We start from the raw sequence: 23,368 nt of genomic DNA on the forward strand, positions 1-23,368 counted from the left end.
TCTATTACTGTTCATACACCAATTAGGTACTGGCATGCAAATAGCCAGGAATGTCACTAGTTAGTCATTTCAATGAAGCAATACACAGGTTGCATGCTGCATGCTCAAATCATGCCTGATTCTCTGTGTGTTTAGGATTTTGCATATCAATGTGATCATTTTTTCCTGTTGCTGTTCTGAAAATTTTGTTAAAGGATTTTCCTGGAAATACTGTAGTTTTGACATGAGACTCAAGAGACCTAAATTCTAATTCTGGGTCTGACACTGACTTGATTAGCTCGATAAAAGGTTTTGCCTCACCCATTTTCTGTCTCTTATAGCATGGGACCAACATGGAGACACCGACATTGCAGACTAACTTGCTGTGAGAACTTTGACAAGTCTCTCGGGTCCAGATTTCCAGTCCCATCCTCATGCAAAAATGGCAGCATGCTTTCTTTCCAGTCACTTGCATGCACAATTAACATATTTGCTCATGCAATTATGGTAACTGTGCACACAGATTAGACACACAAATGTGGGTACATTTTTTTAAATCTGCTTTTGTGTCTGGAGGTGTCTGAAACTCATGCCCTTAACATCTCTGGGGCTCAGATTGCCCATCCGTGAATGGGGGATGATGCTATATTTACCTGTCTTCAAGTGAGGCTATTTGGGTAGTTTTAACATTAGTAAGTGGCTGAGTGCAAAGTAAACATTAAGGCCAGGTAGTGGTAGGGAGCAGGGGATCCTGTTCCCAACCCTGTGACCTCTGGGGAAGCCCTTTGGCCCAGAGTAATGTAATTTGGGCTCTACTTTGTCAAAGTGGCGTGGGTTTGAGTGGTGTAGTTGTTTTGGGTTTGCAAATGCAGAAATTCTCCCACAAAATGGGATCTCCTGTGCTCAAGATTGTGGATTTGAAAGCAGGCATGTTTCATTTTAAAAAAATTGTGACATATTGTCCACCTCTTATATCTTAAAAGGCACTTGGGTCAGTTACTAGCTTCCTCGCTGGATTTATTTTGGTTTGGATTTATCCTTATGAAGAAGTTCTGCCGAAAGAATCCGAGCAAATTCAAGCCCCATCCCTGCAAACTCTTAAGCACATTTAGACTTTTACTCTAGTGAGGCTGCATTGACTCCTATGGGATTTCTCTAGGGAATAAGCTACACATGTGCTTAAAGGGCCTGGAAAATCGGCCTGAAAACCACAGAGCAGGTGAACTAAATCCATGCTGGAGGGAGAGATGGTTGTCGCTACCAAAAATTGTGCCATTCACATTTCAGTCTGTGGGCTGTACTAGAATTCTGCTACTATGGGGCTCAGGTGACCTGGTGCTAGCCTCCTGGGTGACCTTGGTCAAGTCTTGTCATCTCTCTGTACCTCATTTTCCCCACCTGTACAATGGGGATAAGGAGACTGACCTCCTTAAAGCGCTTTGAGATCGACTAATGAGAAGCTCTAGAGGAGAGCGAGGTAGTAATATAGTATGACCAGTGAAAAGGCTGACGGGCAGGATGAATATGAGGGTGTGTAAGCTGCCTTGGAGCAGAGAGCTGGGGGCGTTCTTGTCTGTGGGGTGGGCGTCTGTGTAAATAGGTAGCGAGGTGCCTGTTACATTTGCAGCCCTTCTCTGAGGCTACACCTTGGTTGACTGCCCTGGGTCCCGGAAATGGTGCATCTGTGTATGCAGCTAACCCCCTTCGTTGTGTGTCTTTCAGCCTCCCTGAGGTCTCACAGGCTAAGAAGATTCTTTCTGGTTGATGGGCTCTCGGGCAGACAAGGGAACCTGTCCAATCAACCAGCCTCTGTCACGTTGGCAGCAGGGCTACTGCTAAGGTAAAGGGCATGGGCCAGCCTCTTTGGTTGCCAACAATTCCTGCTCCCCCATGTTTATCCCAAAGAAGGGATGGTACAGGCGTTTCTCCAGGGAAATTCAGTACTGTGTGGCTGGCTCTGCAGGAGGCCAAGCCCCAGAGCACACAGTCTGGAGGAGGGAGAGGCAGGTGGTGCAATAACCTTTCCTTTTTAGCAGAGATTGAACCCTGCAGCATGTCAGAAGCCCGGGGGTTATAAAATATAACTCTTTAACTAGGACTGTGGCATGTTCTGTGGCATCTCAGTGCCCTTTGCTTCTATCTAACCTGGGGACTTTGCATAGCCCTGTGCCTAAGCTACCAGTCCAGCTATCTGCATTTGAGCCCAGACCGGGCTAGCTACCCTTGCGTTAATGCAGTGCCGGGACGTGTGGGCAGGACACAGCTATTTGTGTCGCCTCCACGGACACGAATGCCCACCCACTGCCCTGTCGGAGAGAGCAAAGCTGTGCTCCCCGGCAGCCTGGTCTGCCCAGCGGAGATGGTATTTATATCCATCCACCGGCTCTCTCACGTATTCCTGCCAGCTTACCACTAGCACCTCCTTTCTCGCCCTCCCCAAGGAGATGTCGTTCTACGCGTCTTTTCTCTGCAAAAAAAAAAAAAATCGAATCTCCCCATCCCGCTCTGCACAATTAACTCAACTCCCTCCCCTCGCTTCCTACAGAGGTTTCATTAAAATTCATTGTTCGCCTCGCCAATTATTTGCTCTGTCCCCCGGATAACCCCTCTCTGGTTTTTCCCTCCTACGCTGGCTCATGCAGTGTTGACTTGCCAACCAGTAGCCCAGGAGACCCGGCTGCTTTCCTGTTGACAGTGAAATATGCAAAGCAAGAGAGCACTGCAGCCACACAGGCAAGTTTGTGGCACCGCAGGGTCCCCTGGGCGGGAGCTGCAGAGGGGGAGGGAGGGAGGGAAATAATGTGAAATGAAGCAGCTGAAACAACAAGACCTGCCTGACTTTCCTTTGAGTTCCCTAGCGCTTGGCAGCTGTTGTTTCAGCAGGTGATAATTAGAGCTGGGAATGAGCTTGGATGTCCGGGTTGAGACTGAGTTCAATGGTACCCTCCCTCCCCGAGCCCACGCTTTGCCAGCCAGGTAGGGAATGCAACCAACTCGCCCTCTGAGCAGGTAGCTGGTGGGTGGGGGCTGTGTGGGGTCATGCATGAAGAGCCAAGACTGATGGTGGCTTTGAGGCAGGCACAGGAGCCCGGAAAACAAAGTGCAGTTCGGGGGATCTCCTGTGTGGACCCGGTCGGACACATTGGGGCAGTGTGTGACTGGCTCACTGGCTACTCTCAAAGGACAGTCTCTAGCGGCGCTGGCATCCTTTTCGGAAGAGGTTGCTCGTTTCCTTTAGCCAGAGATGCCTTCCCGGGGAGGTCAGCTGCCCCTTTCGGGCCCAGTTCTCAGCCCTGCCTTAATGGGGCCTGGATCTTGGTGCCCACACTCCTTAGCAGTGCCGTGGAGGTCTCTCGGACATCCGAGAGCCTCCTTGGTGGGACAGCGTAGCTATTACCAGGTGCTGTGTGACAAATCCCGTAGATGGGGCACCCGGCACCATAGCATCTTGCTGGTGGCGTTAGTGGGTCTGGAGCCCCACTCAGCAACCTGGGGTGGGCAGGGGAAACATTCAGTCTAACTCTGCCAGAGGAACAGAAGCCCGAAAGCCAAACACTGTTGAGTCCATTTTCCGGGGCGCACGCGTGTCACTGTGCCCAGCTGCTTTGCCAAAGGCTGCATCCACACTAGCAACTCTCCTCACCGTGGGCTAGTGGGTCTGGGAATCAGGAACCCCCCCCCCCTTCGATTTCTGAACCTGGGTGATTCGTTTCTCCTCTCTGTACTCTGCTCCCCCTCCAGCCTGCGGTCTGCCTTGTCTAGTTACGCTGGGAGCTCCTGGGGGCAGGGCCTGTCTTTCCCTAGGGGCGTGTACAGTGCCTGGCATGCTGTTCCCTGTCGGAGACTCTCGGCACTACTGTAACACCCACCATACAGAATTCCCCAGAGGCAGCTCCCCAGGCGGTAACCATGCTGAGGCAGGCTCTGGAATGTTTCCCATGGTGATGGCTAACCTTGTGCTGAGCTGGTCCAGACAACAGCCCCCGTGTCCTACCTACTCTACAGCTACTGCCGCCAGGGTGCATGTTGGCCATTGTAGACGGGGTCTTTGCAAGCAGTAGCGGCAGCCTGTTTCCATCAGGACTTTGCCAGGCCATTCCCTACTCCGATAGACAAAGGGCTGGACTGCCAGGTCTGGCGCTCACATCCAGGCCAGGCGTTCCCAAGTGACTAGGGAGTTCGGCGGTGCACAACCCAACACAAAGCTGATGTTCAGAGGCCAGGAGTGTGATGATGCATCAGGGTTCCCCTTGATCCTGCAGCAGCAAGAACAGCCTTGGCTGGCCAGTAGAACAGAGGGGGGTTATTGCTTCCCCAGGATACAGCACAGCACAGACGTGATGTGGCTACAGGAGTCAAGGCCAGGATGCCTCAGACCCCTGAGGTTAAGGGGTCCATCCCCCCACCACAACCACCAGACCCTCAGTCCTCAGCTTAGGTTGTTCCCTTCATGTTTTCCAGCCAGGAACTGATCCTTCCCCTGACACCTGGTGTTCATCTCCACCTCCCTCCCTTTGTCTCTCCTCCTGGGAAGAGCTTTGCTAACTGCCCTATGTGTCTGGGCCAATACACACATGGGTGAGTCAGCAGGAATCACAGCTCACAGCGCAGGGGGACCCCGGGTTACAGAGCAGACAGCCCCCCCACTACGTCACCAGGAGCCCGGCACTTTCTGAAAATTGCATCATGGAACCCCCTCTCCCCCTCAAAAATTACAAGTCACTCTTGGAACTCCTGGGCAGCTCCCGTCCAAAGCTGCCTGGCTGCTGCCTCCCTTGCTCACTGGTGTCTCTCTCTCCCCGGCAGATCTCGTTCGCAGTGTCATACACGCAGAGTCCTGGGACGTCTCAGCGCGACACCGATGTGAGTTGTGGTCAGTCCCACATGCTGCACGAGGGGCCACGGGCTACCCGGAGGTTGGAAAGTGTCCAGAGGAGACAATGAGGCAGTTCCGGGCAGGAAGGGAAGGACGGACGTGGAAAGACTTGGGGAGCTGCGTGGGTTCAGCCTTAAAGAAATAAAAAAAGGAAGCGGCCGTGGCGACCAGTTAGGAGACCACATGAGGCCAGCAGGGATCTGGGTGATAAGCAGACCGGGGACCTGACAGCGCAGTAGTTTTAGTAGACGATACGGCATGATGAGGCGTGTGTGCATGGGTCTCATGCATGTGAAAGAAGCCAGGGCAGGTTAGATTTGTAGCCATCTCATGGCCCTATTCCCACATGTATCGATTTTAAGGCCAGAACAGGGACCGTTATGACCGAGTACCCAGACCGCCTGAGGAGTGAGTGTTCAGCACGGGCTGCAGGTAGCAGGCCGGGGAAGCTGTTGCCTTCCCATGCTCTGGCCACACAGGCCAGGCTGGAACCATGATGTGGTTACCTGGCCAGGAAGGATCGGGCTGCGACACGGCTGCCCAGGTCTCTGGCCATTAGGCGCTTCAGCAGGCTGGGAAGGATGGGGCTGCACCACCATCTGGGAATAGGGAGACTAAGGGGTCAGGGGATGGTCGGGGCTGGGAGCAGTATCCTGGGGGGAGGGCCGGCTGCTGCCATGGTGGCAAGGCTTGGCTGCATTTGAGGGGTGCGTTATGGAAGGGGTGGGGCTTCAGGCAGAAGGGGCGGGGCTAGGGCTTGCCTCCCCCTGCTGGGCGTTCACCCCCCACCCACGGTGTTCAGCCGAGATTTGCGATTCCGTCCCTCCAGCCAATTGCCTTCTCTTCTGAGTTCTGGAAAGAATGACACACTTAACGTCTCTCTTTGACAGATCGCGCTGGCCGTCCTGGGCTCCCTGGCAGCCTTGTACGCCTTGCTGAAGACCAGCAGTTGGGTGCGGAGGTCTAGACTTCAGAATATAGGCTTCATAGTAAGGAAGAGTTTGTAAGTGCCGGCTACATGCCTGTACGCTGCATGTTGCTGCCTTCTGAACGTGGCCCAATACCCCAGCGCTGCAAATATACTTAACAGTGGCTCCCCAATTCCCAGCTGCCCTGTTGCAAATTCTCCATCTCACGGTCTTCTTCCATCCCTACCTACTAGATTTTAATACGTCTAGATAGAACTAGTCTGTCACTAGGAAGCAGGATCACACTCATGACTCTGGTCAACTCCACCAGCATCTGATCCGGATTGGAATCCAGTTCAAAGTGGCCTCTGCTGTCTGACTCCTTTCCCTCTCTGCCGATTTGTTGTATCCAGGTTCCCTCACCTCAGACCATCTACTCCCTCTGCCCCTGCTGCATACATCTATTGTGGGTCTGCTTGGTGCCCTGTTTCCATGCAGCTCTCCTAGGTATGCAGGGTTACCCTTCCCTGTGATTTCCAGCCTCCCCACAAATCAGTCTCCTTAGAGATCACCGAGAACTGCTCTTTGGTCTGGGACACAAAGGCAGGGCTAAAAGCTGTGGGTATAGCTGAAACCTGGGAGTGAGAACACTGGGGTCTACTCCTGGCTCTAACCAGTCTCTGCCTCGGTTTTGCCCTCTGTAAAGTGGGAATAATAACACCGACCCCACGGGGAGGCAGAGGTTTCACACATTCATGTTTATAATACACCTGAGAGCTTTGGATAGAAAGCACTCGGGTGCATGTGTGTGGAAATTCCTCCATATCATTTTGGGACAAAGGCACCTGTGTTGACTCTCCCTGAATCCATCCTACAGCTGGGCTAGAGAGGTCAATCCAGCCACTTTTAAGATGACGTCATGAAGCCATCTGCAAGCTGCTCAGCTATTGATTAGGCATTTCAGGGAACTGCTCGATCTAACATGGAGTGATTGCTACGTGTAGGACCACATTTGTCAGTGGTGAAAGCAGGGTGCCGCTCCCTTTGAAGTCAGCGGACGCTAGGCCTGTTGAGATCCATGCTGAAATGGCCCAGGATCTGTAAAGCTCTTTGGGATCCTTCTGGGTGTAAAAAAAGATTCGAACTTCCTGCAGCTGGTCGCTGGGCAAAGGTCAAGGGTCAAGCCAACCTATACAACAGATTGGGTCTCTCCTAATCTTCGTCCATTTCCCTTTTCCTTCCGCAGATTTTAGTCAAGTTCTTTGCCTTCTTTGCTGGCGCCCTGGCCAATGCCTTCTTCATGGTCACCTTGGGGACCGGGATTTATTGGCTCATTGTTTTCAAGGTGAGTCATTGTGTGTCTTTATGCATTTTGCCTGTTCTTTCCTGACTGCTAAGTTCGTAGCTATGGGGCCTCTTGGCTTATTTCTGGCCTCACTGAGATCGGCCTGATTTGGTGCTTGATAGAGTTGGTTTCAAGTCACACTTGGGGTGTGTCTAGACTACACCTCTCTGTCGACAGAGAGATGTAGATTAGGTACGTCCAAAGGGCAAATGAAGCCGGGATTTAAATATCCCGCACTTCATTTGCATAAACATGGCTGCTGCTTTTTTTCGAAATGGAGCTTTTTCAGAAAAAAACAAAAACAGCAGTCTAGACACGGATCTTTCGAAAAATAAACCCTTTTTCAAAAGATCCCTTATGCCTCATAAAATGAGGTTTACAAGATCTTTCGAAAAAGGGCTTATTTTTCGAAAGGTCTGTGTCTAGACTGCTGTCTTTTGTTTTTTTCCGGAAAAGCTCAGCTTCGAAAAAAGCGGCAGCCATGTTTATGCAAATGAAGCGCGGGATATTTAAATCCCGGCTTCATTTGCACTTTCAACGTGCCTAATCTACATCTCTCTGTCGACAGAGAGGTGTAGTCTAGACACACTCTTTGAGTCTCCGGGGTCTGCATTTTTAATATGCCTCTGGGGATAGGGAGAGTCAGATTGTTGAGGGTGGAAGCAGGCGCAAAATAAAGAAACCAGGGGATGTCTCCTTCCTCCAAGGAGACGCATGGGATTGTGGAAAGGTTCCCCCCAGCAAGTGATGGAAGTCCAGTTGCCTGGGATATTTAAAACGGGACAGACAAAGCGCCGAGGAATCCACTGTGGGCGAGAGCAGCCGTTGCCTACTGGTGGGTGGAGTGTGACCTCAGATTTTGTCCGCCTTCATCTGTAGGAAAGGATGAGATTTTTTCCCTCCTCCTCTCTAAAGACATTAAATCCATCCCTCAGGGTCAGCAGTCGTCAGCAGTTACCGTTATGGTGCCTGCGGCAGGCAGTCAAATAGAAACCAACTTTATTGTCTACTTGTCCTGTGCTTTTGTGTTAAAGGTAAGGAGGAGGGTGTGTGGGAGTGGGCAGAACTGGCTGTTGTGGGACTGGAGAGTGGAAAAGCATGTCCCAGAAGAGTTTCAAAACCCACTTAAAGGGACGTTAGGAGCCAAAATACTGGGGCAATGCCATTTTCTTTGCGGTTCCAGCCTCTCTGAAACCCACAGGCCTGGAAACAGCCTCTTGGCATGAAATCTCACGGGTTCGCGGTGCTTGCCTGTAAGTTAGCCATGGCCTTTGGCTTGAACTGCTGGGCAGCTCTCTGGATCCCTTTGCAAAAGCCAGGGCTGGCAGCAGGTTGCAGTTTTGGTATTGCAGCGGCATGTGGTTTGGGATGTGCTGAGCTCCATCACCCGCCTCCCTCGCCACCACTCCAGTAATTACCTGCATTGGCTTTGCTGCATGCACCTCTCCGCTGCCCCAGGGCTGCCTCTCCTTCCTGATCAGTCTGGGGCAGGTGGGAGAACACCGTGGGTTTTGTAGCACCCCACCCCCCCACCCAAAGAAATGGCTTCACAAGGGGTCCTGCCTGTGCTGGCCCTGGCTAGAGTGAGACAGATGCTGACTGGCTACTTTTCTGGCTGCTCTTCTTTCAGGCTGTGGACTTACTTCACCTCCTGATCACCCAGCTGACCATCTCCATCTTCCTGATAGACTGGGAAAGGCCAAAGGAGAGGCCAGTGTTTAAAGCAACTGCAGGTCAAATTCCCTCTCTGGGCCTATAACCACCCTGCCAGAGAGCAGCCCTGCCTGGAGCTGCCTCCTGTTGCAGACACACCTGCCTCGGTTTCCCTCCTATGAGTCCCCGGAATTAGTCCCACTGCTCTTTCTTTGTGGGGTTAATTTATGGCAGAAGAAAGCCCCATGCATGTAACAAGTCCCAGTACTAGAACCCCCTCTTCTCCCTCCCGTCAGTCAATACACCAAATACAGCTGCAGGCATCCCTCCCCGTGTCCCTGCTCTGAGAGTCAATGGTCATCTCTCTCTCTGCTGCTCCCAGCCGTTTCTGGCCTGGGCTCTCTGGCTCAGGAAGGACAGCCCCTTCACTGGCTTCCTGATCATTCCTCCTCCATTCAGAGAGGGCCGGCAGAGAACTCTCTGCAGCGTTTCCCAGAGACATCCCCTCCCCCCCCGCACTCTCCTGACCTTTCCTGGCTGATTCTGCCCCACCCTGCGAACTGATCAGATTGGACGCATCTGTTCCAGTCCAGGGGGATCTGGATCTACTTCATGCACAGGGCCAGGCCAGCCGGTGACCCGCCCAGACAGACCTCAGGCCCTGTGTGCGCACAGCGTTCTGCCCCACACACGTGCGGTTTCCGCTTCAAGAACTGGAGGGTTTTATACAATGCCAGCGTTGCAGAACCATCCGTGGGTTGCTCATTGGCCCCTCTTCCCTTAGCAAGCAGGGGAAGGTGATGCGGTGTAGTGAGACATGGTGGTGGGGTGTGTCCGGACTCCTGGGTTCCATTCCTGGCTGGATGGTGGCCTCACTGGGCAACCTCAATGAAGTCACTCTGTGTGTGTCTACACTGCTGGTACCGGAGCTCACTTTGATGTAGATCGCTCCGATGCCAACAGCCGTGTGGATGTCCCCTTTGGGTCAGATTTTCAGAAGTTCCCGGTTGGCTTGCCTCTATTTTAAGGTGCTCAGTTTCACCTTAGGCGAGATCTTGACTCTATTAAGATCAATGAGAGCTTTGCCATTGACTTCCACAGCCAGGATTTCACCCCGGCATTTAGCTGCAATGTCAAAGTCTCGTTTTCAAAAGAGGAGGAGGAGCGTGGATCCCAGAAGGAAAGGGCCGGGCAGCCCTGACTGCAGCAGGGCCTACATACTTTTAAAATCTGGGGACAAGAGATTTAGAAGTGCCATTGACTTTTGCCTAAGTGATTTAGCGGCTTCTGAAAATCCCTTCCAAGCTGTCGAAAGTCACAGAAAGAGAGAGGCCCCTTTTTCGAAACCCGTAATCCCTGCTGTACAGCACAGCTCTGCGTGGCTGCTGACTTGGCTAATTAGTGTTTAGAAAGCACTTCCAGATCCTCCGCACTTCTGGGAAATCAGGGGCAGCTTGGCAGGCGGCTATTTTGGGAGCCAGCTCACCTCTGATTGTCATGATTTCATATGGAGAGCAGTAAATTAATAGAAGTGAGGCTCGGGGAAACCCAACTGTGTGGCGCTTTGTGTCCTAGAAGCCCGCAATGGTTTTTAAAATAAAGCAAATTGAAATCAGTGTGTTGTTTTCCCCTTAGGAGGGCAGAGGGCCACTTCCTCTGTGAGTATTTGGAGAACTTTCCTGGTAGCCAATGAGTGGAACGAGATGCAGACCTGTAGGAAATCAAATCCATCGCTCCAGCTGTTCGCAGTGTTACTGCTCCTGGAGGTACCTGGGAGCGGGGAGAGGGACACCTGGAGGAAGTGAGTAACCTCTGGGATCTGGCGCTGACTCACCCATGGTCCTGATGCTCTCTGAGACTATAGCTCTGGAAAACCTCTGCCACCCCTCCATGTGTCAGTCTGCAGCTCTGATCACAGAGGGGAAATAGAGGCTTGTTTGAGGTTCCAACTGGGCAAAGGGTTCCGGGAGGATGAGACATGCTCTCTATTTTAATTCCATCCATCTGTAATGGTGCGGAAAGTGTTCCTGGGACAAAGCTTTCCAGGCAGGGATCAGCATCATCTCAGCGACTTGCTCCCTGTAGAATGAGATGGGTTTGCAGTTGTAGCATGCAGCCACGAGATGTCTCTGTTTGCCGTGGGGAGAGCGTGTCAGCCCGGTTATGATCATCGGTAAGGAAAGGAGACAAAGACAGAATTTAGGCTCTGAGGAAGCTGTGTCTGTTGTATCCAGTCCTAATTAAGGAGTATGATGTTGTGATTCTCTGTAGCATGAAACTGAGTATGGCCCTTGCAGAGCCTGGCAAAATTTGGGAAGCGAGGGAAGAATCCTGTTTCTTGGTTAAGTCCCTTTCCAGAAGCAATTTCTACCTCTTCATTCGGGCAATGAATTACTCACCCCATTTGTGCGGGCAAATGTGGGAGTTTTTGCATGTGGAAAAAAATGGTGTGTGCAAAATTGTGGGCACTGATTTAGAAGCTGGCTGAAAATTTGGTCCTCAGAGCTTAGAAAGCGGGAACCTGTCTGTGCCCTGGAACCTGCATGCCTTACATGCTGGAGATTTTTGCAGAAGGGTTAGGAATTAAGGGAATAGTCCAAGTTTACAGTACACTTCCAGGATTTCTCACGATCAGTTGTTATTTATTCCTGCCTACAGCGGGCTTAGAGGCCCCTAGCGAACCCATCTCACAAAGCGGTTCCAATTTACTCCGCCAGCTTTTATTCCAGGTTGTGGGCTTGAAGAACATCGCAGCACGAGATCTGAACCTGAATTTGCACCCTGCCGCTGACACCTACCTGGCTGCCTGGAGTCCGATCCTTCGATTCGGGATTGCCGCTTCTCTCTGGTTGGCCCTGGGAATAGCGCAGGTCACTCTCTGCTAGTCATGGTGATGACGTGCTTTGGGGAAACTGAGTGTGAAAGGAGCGAAGAACACCCAGGGTCGGGCCCTTTTTGAGATGGGAGAGGCTCAGCCAGTTATCAAAGTTTTTCTGAGGGTGTGGGTTTAATCTCCACTGGCCTACGCAGCCCAGAGATGAGCAGAAGAAAGAGTTTGGCATTTTATTGGCAGGATGGTACCTTCAACTAGGCTCCTTTTACTCCTGCACTGTGGCAGGAATGATGGAGTTTAGAGAAGGAAAAGAACTCTTGGGTCAGCAGCCAATCTGGCATTAATGTCTGAAACACTGGAATGACTTTCAGTTCTGGCTACAAGCCTACATACTTGTGTGGGATTTGAACTTGTGACCTGTGGGCCAGGGGGGAGGACAAAAGCCAGTGCTCCCAAAAAGGTGGAAAGAAGGGAAGAGAAGAAATGTTCCATCGTCCTGCTTCCCAGGCTGTGCTCTGTGAAACGTCTGCACAGCTGTGTCCTCCTCTTTCTGCAGGTGCTGTTTTGCATTGGCATCTACGAGCGGTTTGTGGAGGACAAGATTCATCAGTTCGTAGATCTCTGTTCTTTGAGCAACGTGAGTCTTTTCCTGGGTTCGCATCAGAGCGCGTGCGCCGAGCTAGCCCCTGCATTAAAGTCAATGGAGCTGCACCAATTTACACCAACGGAATGTTCAAAGGGGCGCTGTTAAGATGCAAATTATATTGTAAAACAAGGTTGTTTCTTTGTCTCCCTAATAACACCCTTGTCAAGCAAAGCAGAGACCTCTGAGATCCTAATTTACTTTCCACTCAACTAAGGAAGGGTTTAATTTCCAGCCAGGCTCCTCTTAGGTGCATGCACAAAATCTAGGCATATACCACGCTGTGCATGCAAACCTGCCATCTGCACATTTTGCAGCACGCACTGTGCACAGATTGGGCAGTTAGACCCGTAGATGCAGGCTCAGTGGTGTGCATGCCAATTTCATGCTGGTACTAAGTAGAGGCCAGATTGACAGGGTGGCCCTAACAGGCAGGGGGTAATTAAGGATGAAGATACCCATCCACTGGCCATTCAAGTATCTAAAAGGTGCTACAAGGAGGGGGGAGAAAAATTGTTCTCCTTGGCCTCTGAGGATAGAACAAGAAAAAACTTCCTGGCAGGGTGGTAAAACACTGGAATAAATTGCCTAGGGGGGTTGTGGAATCTCCACCACTGGAGATATTTAAGAGCAGGTGAGATGGGCACCTGTCAGGGATGATCTAGACGGTGCTTGGTCCTGATGTGAGAGCAGGGGACTGGACTTGATCTCTGGAGGGCCTTTCCAGTTCTAGCGTTCTATGATTCTAGTACAACTTAGCGGCTTTCTTCTGCCCCATCACTGTGTCCTGCCTGCGTTGGTGGCATGGTGAGGAATCCACTTTGGCATCTTGATTCACTCTTGGATTTGCCACGTGTCCAAAAAGGTTTTTTTTTTTTTTTTGGTCTCTTTGGACAATATGAATGAAAACGAGCAATTTGGTCTGAGCTCGAGGAGAAAGTGAGTTGAGGAACTCTCTCTCCTTCCCTTTGCTGCCGCTACCATGAGTAGCGTCACCAAAAATGAGTCCTCGCCCTGCTCTGCACGTTGCCTGTGGCTCAGTGTGTCCACCGTGGATTCGGTGTTCATGGAGGAGGGGGGATTGGTGACATGGAGGATAGGAGGTGGGGGCACACTGCAGATTTCTGGGCTTGCCCTCCAGCGGTGTCATTAGCAAGGCACTCACCCTCCCCATCCTATCCTCCATCCCCGCAGGTGTCGATCTTCATCCTGTCGCACAGATGCTATGGCTTCTACATCCACGGGCGGAGTGTGCACGGCCATGCCGATGTGGGCATGGATGCCATGCATGCCTGCCTCAGGAAAGAAGAGGTAATCCAGCCTCCTTGTTCGGTCTTGCTGCCTAGCCTCTCCTCCTCCAGTCGGCTTGGCTCTGCATCCGGAGGGCTGCCTTCTCGTACCCCATGCAGGGTTTACCCGTCAGAAGCAGCCCCTAGTGCCGCAGGCAATACTTGCCCCGTTGGTCTCTTCTTAATGCCTTTGTCTTTGCCAGTAGAGGTGGGTAGATGTGACCCTCGTGTACAGAATCTGGAGTCACTCTGTAGAGCAGGGGCAGGGAACCTTCTTTGGGTGGGGGGCCATTGACCCACAAAAAAAATCAGTGAGGGGCCACACGCCAGTGAGAAGAAAAAACAAAAACAACCTCCCACCGAAAAGCCCAAACCCTCACTGACGTGGCCCCTGACTGAGGGGAAGAAAGACACTTCCCACATTCCCCTCACACACCACAGCCTAGGGGGGCCCAGCCTGGTAGATTTTGTGTGCTCCAGCCCACAAAAGGGGAGGCTGGAGCGCTAGCACGGGCTTGATGTGGGGGCGGAGGAGGAGTCTTGAGCCTCAGCGGCCGGATCCAGCCACGCTTGGGCCACATCCGGCCTCTGGCCTTAGATTCCCCACCCCTACTGTAGAGGACTGTGGGATCTTGGGACATACGGCCCTGCTGAGATGTCCTTATTATTGCCTGATGACCCTTCCATTGTCTCCCTTGGCAGGAGAACCTTTGCCCTCGGAGAGGCCTGGAGGCCAACTCTGACATTCAGACCTTCGAGGTGTTTCTCACGGACAGAGCCAGACAGTTGTATGACAAGATAACGCAGCCTTTGGTGGAGGTATGTTCCCCTGTGCAGGGCGACGCAGACGCCTCTCTCTTAGCTTTTTCATGCTCCTCTTCACAAGGGTTGGTGTTAAGTCCTCCACTGGCGAGATTTCTCAGGCAGGAGCAGACGAAAGCGGCCGTGCTGTGGCGGTCAGCGATGGTTATCACCAGATCGGCTGCGCAGGCCGGTGTGGGGGAAAATCGGGACCCTTTCCAATGTAATCGCACCTGAACAAAACAAGGACGATAAACCCAGCCCTTCCTCGGTGATGATGCTAGAGAATAGCTGGAGTAGCCTCTGCTTGCCCAAATGCATTTTATCATCTTAATGCTCAGCATCTCTGCATCACCCCCATCTGAACAGCACAAGCTGTGGAGCAGTTGGGCTGGAACTATTTTTAGGGTGGGGGTGCTGAGCTGCGCCCCTCCCCCTACGTCTGTTTGCACCCCTCACCACCGCAGGCTAGGGTCACACGAGGGTTGCCATCTCTCCTTGACCAGATGCCGTTACAGCAAATGGCATCCAGTCCAGGAGAGCTGGCAACTTGTAGTCACGGCTGGAGCCAGCTGCAGAACCCTGGGGCCGGTGACAGGACCCCGAGTGGCAGCGCAGCCTCCAAGTCCAGTGGCCTGGACTGTGGGAATGACAGGCTGCAGATCCCGTGGCAATATGGATGGTGGGACCCCGGGGCTGCCAAAGCCGGTGGGACCCCAGAGGCCAAGGTGTGGGGATGGTCCCAGGCTGCAGCTTCCCGGGCTACTCAACACACGACCCACAGGTGGGATCCTTTGAACGTGGCCTCCACTGGGGACATGCTCCACAAGGGCGAGGCGTCTCCCAGGTGGGGTGAGCACGGAAAGACACAAGCAGGTGGGCTGGCTGGATCAGACGGGTACAAGAGGTCGGAGTTTCTAGCCCCCAAGGAGGAGGTGTTGGGAGCACTGGGGCATTGTTTGAAAGAAGCTATTTGCATATTTTTGCATATATATTTGCATGTATATGCAACCATGCTTAAGATGTGGCCCTCGACATGTGCTGTGAGTATCACTGTGGTCCCCGGGGCTTCCAAAGCTGAGTAGCCCTAGTCTAGGAGATATCCTAGCAAGAACGGTGCACAGCTTTAAGGCAAACTAGAGATGGTCTAAAGCAAAACCCTTTGGAACACATTAATAACTGGCCGCTGCATTGGTGACTGGTCATCTCTCCCTTATGTCTGTTGTCATCTTCACAGCTACCGAGATATCAAATGGATTTCAGTGGAGGTTAGAAATACCTTTGAAGATCTGGGCCTTATTCCTTTAATCCAAGTGGTATAGAGGGGTCTTGTGATTTTGGTGCCGGATTTGTCCATGGTTCATTACAACCAAAGCCCAACATAGCTGAACTTCCTGGAATCCAAACCCTGGTTCAGATCTGAATTTAGCAGCTGTCCCATCTCTCTGAACCAACCGTTTCAAACTCAACAATTGTGACGTGGGACCCTTCCAAATGGAAGCCACAACCGGGGCAAACTTCACTGGTGTTACTCCGTGACACGCTGGAAAGTACAGACAGATGCAACCACCTTTGAGGTAGAAAAGTTCTTGCCCAAGTCAGTTTCTGATGCACAACATCATTAAAACTTGGGCAGCTGAGCTGCGGTGTGTGTTCATTTGAATTCAAATCAAATGAGCAAATACTATTTCCCGAACTTCTATGATCCCAGTTGGATGAGATTTGCACGGCTCCAGCTGTCACCAGCATCACTCAATCTCACCTGAGTTGAAGTGCCTGCTTGCAAGTCCCTTTGATTTCATTTCTTTAAGGACAACAGGCCGCGCAGCTGTTTGTAACTACATCTCGGCGTATGTGGTTCATAATTGAAAACTCCTCGGTTGTATGTGTGTGCCTTGCAAAGCAAAGACTCCAAAGCAGTAGGTGAAAATTGAGCCAATATCTCTGCTGCCAAAGTGAAAATTTGAATGAAAACAAATTATTTTTCCTCAGAAGCAGCACACTGGGCGCTCACCGTGAGCTGAAAGTGTTTCTGGGAACTTTCTTTTGCAGGGCCCGAGGGGTGAGAGAGTCGGGGTCAACCTACGTGAGCAAAGACTAAGGAGCTATTACACCTTGAATCGATTCCTCAGCTCGTTCCTTGAACATGTGAGTCCATTGTTTGCCTTTCCAAAAGCCTGGCTGTGTCCACCCTAAGATTTTAGAGGGAACTAGTGGTTGGAGCAAAAGACTGGGAACTGGGATGCCTGTGTTCATGTCTTGTCTCTGTGACTGACTCACTATGTGACCCACTGTTCTCCTCCATGCCCAGTTTCCCCAGCTATAAGATGAGGATGATTGTCCCTTAATTCATCTCTTTACTTGCCTCATCGAAGATTGATCTTCTGATGTTTGATTTAGCAGGTCTAGCTAAGACCTGCTAAATCAAATGCCGAGGGTGGCTCCGATTGGCGCCAGTACTCCTCACAGTCATGAGGAGTAAGGGAAGCCAATGGGAGTATTTTACGTAGCTGGAGTTGCATACCTTAGCCCGTCCTTCCAGGTCTAGCGTAGACCTGGCCTTAGTTCTGAGGCTTCATTAATTGATATTCATGAAGGGCTTTCAGATTATCTGATGAACTGCATGTTAGGAGAGCAAAAAGTGTTATAGTTGCTGTTGACAGCCCTGGGGGTGACCAGTCACAGCCCCAGGTTTGGTGTCCAATGCTGAGGTCAGTAGGTTGCTCAGCTCCCAACCAGGGTGAGATTGGAGATGGTCCCACTGCCCAAAGAGCTAGGGCAGGGATTGGTTAAGTGACTCCAGGCGGGGCCCACCTCTCCAAAGAACCCCTTGCTCAGCTGACTGCCCCACCACCTGCAGGCTGGACGCAAGGCACGTGCGGCAGATCAGCCGGTGCAGCCACTGGCTTGGTAGGTGGGCTCTGATCAAATCTGCAGTTCAGAAGCCAAACCCCACTCTCAGATGGGCCTCCCACTGCAGCCACGGGGTGTCGCATGCAGGGACCTGAGGGCAGGCTCTGCCCCAGTGTATTTTGCACACTATAACTTCAACACCTTGGAGTGCCCGTTCACTAGCGCCCCGCTGCCTTCCCTGCGGACCCCTCCCCGCCCCGTGCCGGTCGCTTTTGGAATGAAAAAAATCCCCTTCTGATATCTACCCTGAACCCAGTGAGGAAGGAGGATACTGTCAAGGATCAGGTATTGACCTGGGGTTCAGTTCCCAGCTTTGTCACAAACTCCCTGTGTGTCCTTGGCCAAGTCACTTAAGCCCAGATCCTTCCAGGTGTGTAGGCGCCTATCTCCCTGTGATTTCCAAGGAGGTTAGGAGTCAAAATACCACTGAGAATCTGGGTGGTGCCCACCTGTAATTGGGGTGCATGCTTCCGCTGTCCTGTAACCTCTTGGGGTGGAGGGAAGAACCGTGTCTCTTGCTGTGATTGCACGTACAGCGCGTAGCATAATGGAACCCTGCTCTCTGGCGTCTCTCTGCACTGTCACAGAGAAGATGCTGAACCCTGAGCTAGAGGGACCCTTGGTCTGACCCACTGTGGCCGTTCTTGTGCTCTCCTCTCTGGCTCACGGAGGTATTTGGACATCATGGTGAGGCTGCCCTGGGCTATGTCTCCTAACCCCACCAACAGCACCGGCACTTCTCCCCCAGGTGTACAGAGATATGGACTACGTCGTGAAGGACAAGCTCTTCTTGGAGCGTGTCATGGACATGGAGTTCCAGGAGCCGGTAGACATGTCTGTCCTGTACACAGGTAGCTCCCTGCTCTCCTCTTGGGAGCGTGTTTCTCCCCGTGTGAATCCTCCTTGTCCTCCAAGTGCTGGCAGACGTCCGCCAGCTGTGATGCTCCGGTGTTAGCTGCACCGTGCCAACTGGAAATGGCCTACGTTCATCGCTTAGGCCTTGCGGTCGCTCGTGCGCTTCGGTCACTGCCCTGTGGGCTGCTCCTGGGATCCGTCGCATGCTCATTCGGGTAGTGCAGCCCTGGGTGGACTTGGGGGTGTCAGGCCTCCCTCTGTTGGGAGGAGGTGGGCAGGGCGGGACCCACAGTAGACTTGAAATGTCTGTACCCAAGTGGCGGGAAATATTGGCTCCAGGGCCTCCAACAGGGGAGGGCAAAGGGGGCAGCTGCCTGGGGCCTGGCGATTTAAAAGGGACTGGGAATCCAACCTGCTCTAGCCATTCTCAGCAGCAACTGGCATCCCAGACCCTTTAAATCACCGCCAGAGCCCCCAGCGGGACTGAAGGGCTGTCTGGGGGAGGCTAGCCCCATCCCTGCTCCTTCTATCTGAGGCCCCGCCCCTTCAGGGGGAGCCTGGAAACAGCTTTCCCCAAGGTCTGAAGTCTCTCGTTAGCCCTGATTGGCTCCTAAGAGCTGTAAGACCTCACTACCCCATCCCCCTTCCTCCTGCAGTGGCCAGGTCTCATGGTACTGGGCGTGAGTCCTCTGCTCCCTACACACTTTAACATGTGCCCACGATGGCGTCCACAGATGCTGAACAGCCGTCTCTTCAGCAGAGCTTAATGCAGGGGGGGCAGAACCTTTTTCGGGTCGGGGGGGGGGGGATGCTGACCCACCCAAAAATGCAGCTAGGGACCGCACAAAAAGGAGAACCCAAAAAAGAAAAACAAACCTGCCCTGACGTGGCCCTCGACTGAGGAGGAGAAAGACATTCCCCCATCCCCCTCACACACCAGAGCCAGGGGGGCTCAGGCTAGTAGATTTTGTGTGCTCCAGCCGCACAGCGGGATGGGATAGGGTAGCTTTGCTCACTGCGCTTGCGTACCCAGAATTTGGGGGAGAGGGTGCCGATGGAACCGTAGCGGCGCTGTGATTGGATGCGCACGAGGGCGCGCACGGCTCTCACAGTCTGTGTTGTGTGCAATCCACACCCGCCTCACTTCATCTGCCCTGGCTTTATGAGCGTGTCACTTCAGTGGGGGGATGGGGACTTCAGGACAGAAACCAGGAGAATCTGGCAATCCTGCCTGTGAAGTGCCAGCATGGACTTTCCAATGCTGGGAGGATGCCCACGAGCCTCGGGAGCCAGATCCAGGCAGGCCGGGGAGCCGCATCCGGCCCCTGGCCTTAGATTCATCACCCCTGGTTTAATGTCTGCTTGTGGGCATGACGTCGTGTTAACTAGTGCTCCAAGTGGCTTCTCCCTGCCCCCAGATCCCAGCGCCTTGTTCAGCAGGACTCTCTTCTACAACAACGAGCTGGCCTTGCTTCTCTTCGACACCCTGCTCTTCTCGGTCGTCGATCTGGGGATGCAGGATTTCGTGCTGGCAGCAATCGTCACCTTCGTCGTGCAGAAGGTAAGAGCCTGCCACAGGCCCTCGTGTCAAGCCCTAGATTTTCTGCAAGCAGGTGGCCAAAGGCTGCCCTCATTTGCAAATAGGCTAATCCCATGCGCTCGTACAGCGAGGGATTTGCCTGCACAGTTATCCAATCAGTGCTGGCAATCGAGATAATTGCATCGAGTGCATTTGTACACCTCCAGTTTCTGACCCGTCTCTAAAAGTGGCTCAGAAACTCATTTCGATGGAAATCCTGCCCCCTCACTCCCGCTATTTCTGAGTATCTCCTGCTTGGCTGAGTTCAGCCACGCGAATGGCAGCCTCGCATTACGCTGGGAATCGACAGCAAGACATAGCCTGTGATTCGATCAGCAATGGGCAACCAAGGTTAGTGATTGGGACGCACAAGTTGCCCTCCATCTCAGTGGGCCACAAGATTGTTGTTACCAAGACGGTCTCCTGGGATAGGGTAGCTTTGCTCACTGCGCTTGCGTACCCAGAATTTGGGGGAGGGGTGCCGATGCGGCGCTGTGATTGGATGCACACGAGGGTGCACACGGTTCTCACAGTCTGTGTTGTGTGCAATCCGCACCCGCCTCACTTCATCTGCCCTGGCTTTATGTGCGTGTCACTTGAGTAATACAGGTCGGGGGTGTGTGAAGTAGTGGGGGTACTTGCTGGGCTGTGGTGACCTCTGCTGTCTGGAGCAAGACCCAGCAGGGAAAACCTCACTATGCAAAGGTGATGCCAAACCTGTTGAACCAGATACCCCCCCCATGGAGAGGAACAAAGGAAGGGGGAATGCTGCCCTGGCTGGGGGGCAGGGCTGGAAGAGTGTGGGTTAGTTGCTGGCTGGGAGCATGGAGGAGACAGCCTAGGGAGAGGGGCTGGAGTTTAGGGGCCCAGTCTCCCCCATCGCAAGGGGGCCTGAGGCATCCTAGCCCAGCTCTGTGACCAGATTACATCTGTGCTGTGCTGTATCCTGGAGAGGCAATAAACTTCCTCTATTCCACCGGCTGGTGCAGTCTGTTTGTGCCATTTCGGGGTGCAGGAGACGGGGGACCCCCAACGCGCCGTCACAGGGGGTGGCGAGGGAAACTATAGGACAGAAACCAGGGGAATCTGGCAACCCTGCACGTGGACAACAATAAACAAAATTGTCTCGTGGGCCACCTGTAGAATCCCAATGGGTGCATGTGGCCACTTCTGGATCAGAGAGTTCATTTCTGTGAGGGTTGCTGCGTAACAGTCGGGACCCATCCTTCAAAGTGCTCGGCCTGCCTGTGGGGTTTTCGTGGTGTTGTGAGGGCAGGTTCTGGCTAGCCCTGCTCTGCAGCTCTCCTCTTGCTCTTTTTCAGCTGGTGAAGATGCTGCGGCATTCGCTTGGAAGGCGGAATCTGGCAGCAAAAACGCTGGTGGAGAAGCAGTTCCTGATCTAGAGGGGAGCAGGAAGCTATGGCTGCTCACCCCACTCCTCCCACCATCAAAGCGAGAATGCCGAGATCCTTCCCCGGATTTGAGAAGCGAGGACTCTGCCGCCTTGATCCTTCTGAGTCCTTGGCCTGTGAGGGGAAAATGGCGACATCATTGGGTTTCCACTCTAGTTACTGTGGGCAGAGCTCTGTGCTTCCTGCCGGCCCAGGAAACACGCAGTTATTATTTCCCACTTTCAGTTGCTTACTAGGCGTATTGTGATACCGCAGCCGGAGGCTTTCTTTCTGCTGAACAAACCTGCTCTATTATTTACCCCTCAAAATAAGGCACCCACCCCCATGGGATTTTTGGTGCTTGTATATTTTTAATTGGGAGACAACAGGCCAGCCTCTGATGCTGACCCTGGTTTTATGGAGCAGCTTTGTTTGTTTCTTAATGGGAAGCAGAAAACATCTGAAAGGAGCCGGGGAAATGGCAGTCCCATGTACTGTCTCCTCAGTGCATCCGGGCTGCACAGCTCTCCCGTGGGTTTTGCTTAGCTCAGGCAACGGATGCAGTCTGCAGGGTAACTCCAATATCACTTACAAGCAGGGCCACCTCAAGCATACTCCCTCCCCCACCAAGTCAGACACCAGCTCGCGCCTTTCATTCACTAGGCACACGTCTTATGCAGACTATAATTTATTGACCTCCGGTGGAGGTTTATCACAGGCAGATGTGTGTCTAGCATCATCTTGGGCTTTTCTATTCCTTTCCTTTGTATTCTACATAGCTCGGTTTCTTTAAACAAAGAGGGGCAGCTGCATTAGTCAGAGAAGCTATGTTACACAGCCTGTATTCCTCCAGGGCAGGACTGAGGCAAAAACCCAGGGCTTTGATTTCGTTTCACAGAGCCCTTGTCCTTGGGATCCACCTGTCTCGTCTGCTCTGATTCCAAGACTGGCCTGGGATTCACAGCCAAAATGCAGGCACTGCAGCTGGGTTTGCACTGGCAGTGTAGGATCTAGTGCAAAGCTACCAAGAGGCCCAAGTTCGGAGGGACACGATCCTGTTCCAAGTGGTGGTAAAACACGGGGGATTTGTAACGCCTCCAAAAATTGTTTTAAAATCCACACGAATAGTGTGTCCCCTCTCTTTTACGTGCGTCTAGACGGGCAAGATTTTGCACAAAATCAGTGCTTCTTGCGCAAATACTTTCACGCTCCCACTCGGGAAAAAGCCCTCTTGTGCAAGAATACTTGCTAAGGTTAGAAAGGGAGTTAGGGACACTGCAGTGGAGTTTACGTGCACACTTAAAATTAAGCACAGGCCTAAATAGGAACACTTTCCTGCACTGGAGCCAAACTTCTGAAGGAAACCGAGCAACTTGAGCTGTGATGCAAGCGTTGACTGTTCAGAGGACAAAGAGAACTGGAAGAGCCACTCAGTTCTGACACGGACAGAGACTTTCATGGCTCACGCAAACAGCCTCCTGCAAAGGCTCTGTGCTTGTCTCACTCTGTTTTCGGTTTGAATATGAAGATTTACTTGGTTTGCTGCTGGGAACGTTAAAAAAAAAAAATCCAACACATGTTGGGTTTAAGCCTGTCATAAATTTCTCTGGATCCGTGATTACATTTAATAAAAAATTCAAAACCCAAACAACCTCGCTGGTGTTCTCAGAAAAGCGCCAACATTTTATGGGTATGGAATGAGACAGTCTCCAATTTGTGACGTTCGCATCAACAGAGTAAAAACTCGGCAGGTCGCTACATTATAGCTCTTACTATACCCTTGTCCAGCTACGGACACCCAGAAAAATGAATCTGAATTAACTAAAGGGGTGAATCTGGTCCTTGTGTGGACCCTGTTGTGTAGAACTAGTGGCCTTTAGTGCAGTTTAATTTACTTCACTGCGGCAGTGAATTCAGCTACACCACATTAAAGCCCGGCTAATTCTGAACGAAGGTGTTTGTTCAGGGGTTGAGCGAGGTGAATTAATTCACTTCCCGTTAATCTCTTCAGCTAATTTAGATTGACTTTCCTGGATGACCCTGTGTACATTACTCCTGCAGGGCCCTGGGGTTAGCTGAAACCATTCTGCTCACTTCATTCAAATCACTTGATTTCCAATCACTTCCTCTCAAGGTTGCTTTATTCATGCTAGGGAAAACTCACTAATTACAAAATCATGCTACAGGGCCATGTGCTTCTATCATTTTACAGCCAAGCATTAAGTCCTTCAGAAACCACCCCTGGATGTAAATATGATGGAAGCACCCATCTCACCCCACATGATATAGGGAGGGTAGGATCC

General features: G+C 52.2%; 1 protein-coding gene across 2 annotated transcripts in view; it reads left to right on the top strand.

Moving 5' to 3' along the window:
• LOC102459691 (meckelin-like) overlaps nt 1–22,134 on the top strand; it is a 33,941-nt gene extending 11,807 nt beyond the window's left edge. Inside the window, exons 9-24 of one of the 2 annotated variants that reach the window (XM_075939937.1) lie at nt 1,702–1,819; nt 2,622–2,712; nt 4,786–4,842; nt 5,746–5,844; nt 7,010–7,108; nt 8,044–8,142; nt 8,739–8,841; nt 10,397–10,527; nt 11,491–11,631; nt 12,151–12,231; nt 13,432–13,548; nt 14,229–14,345; nt 16,380–16,475; nt 17,989–18,091; nt 19,514–19,656; nt 20,997–22,134. In XM_075939937.1, coding sequence (XP_075796052.1) covers nt 1,702–1,819; nt 2,622–2,712; nt 4,786–4,842; nt 5,746–5,844; nt 7,010–7,108; nt 8,044–8,142; nt 8,739–8,841; nt 10,397–10,527; nt 11,491–11,631; nt 12,151–12,231; nt 13,432–13,548; nt 14,229–14,345; nt 16,380–16,475; nt 17,989–18,091; nt 19,514–19,656; nt 20,997–21,077 — 1,676 coding nt within the window. In that variant the 3' untranslated portion in view covers nt 21,078–22,134. Of the gene's footprint in view, nt 1–1,701; nt 1,820–2,621; nt 2,713–4,785; nt 4,843–5,745; nt 5,845–7,009; nt 7,109–8,043; nt 8,143–8,738; nt 8,842–10,396; nt 10,528–11,490; nt 11,632–12,150; nt 12,232–13,431; nt 13,549–14,228; nt 14,346–16,379; nt 16,476–17,968; nt 18,092–19,513; nt 19,657–20,996 lie in introns of those variants that run through there. The other variant, XR_012906636.1, reaches the window with a different exon arrangement.
• Nucleotides 22,135–23,368: the final 1,234 nt, after the last annotated feature.

This window comes from Pelodiscus sinensis, chromosome 12 (assembly GCF_049634645.1).
Source record: "Pelodiscus sinensis isolate JC-2024 chromosome 12, ASM4963464v1, whole genome shotgun sequence".
In the NCBI taxonomy this organism is placed as follows: domain Eukaryota; kingdom Metazoa; phylum Chordata; order Testudines; family Trionychidae; genus Pelodiscus; species Pelodiscus sinensis.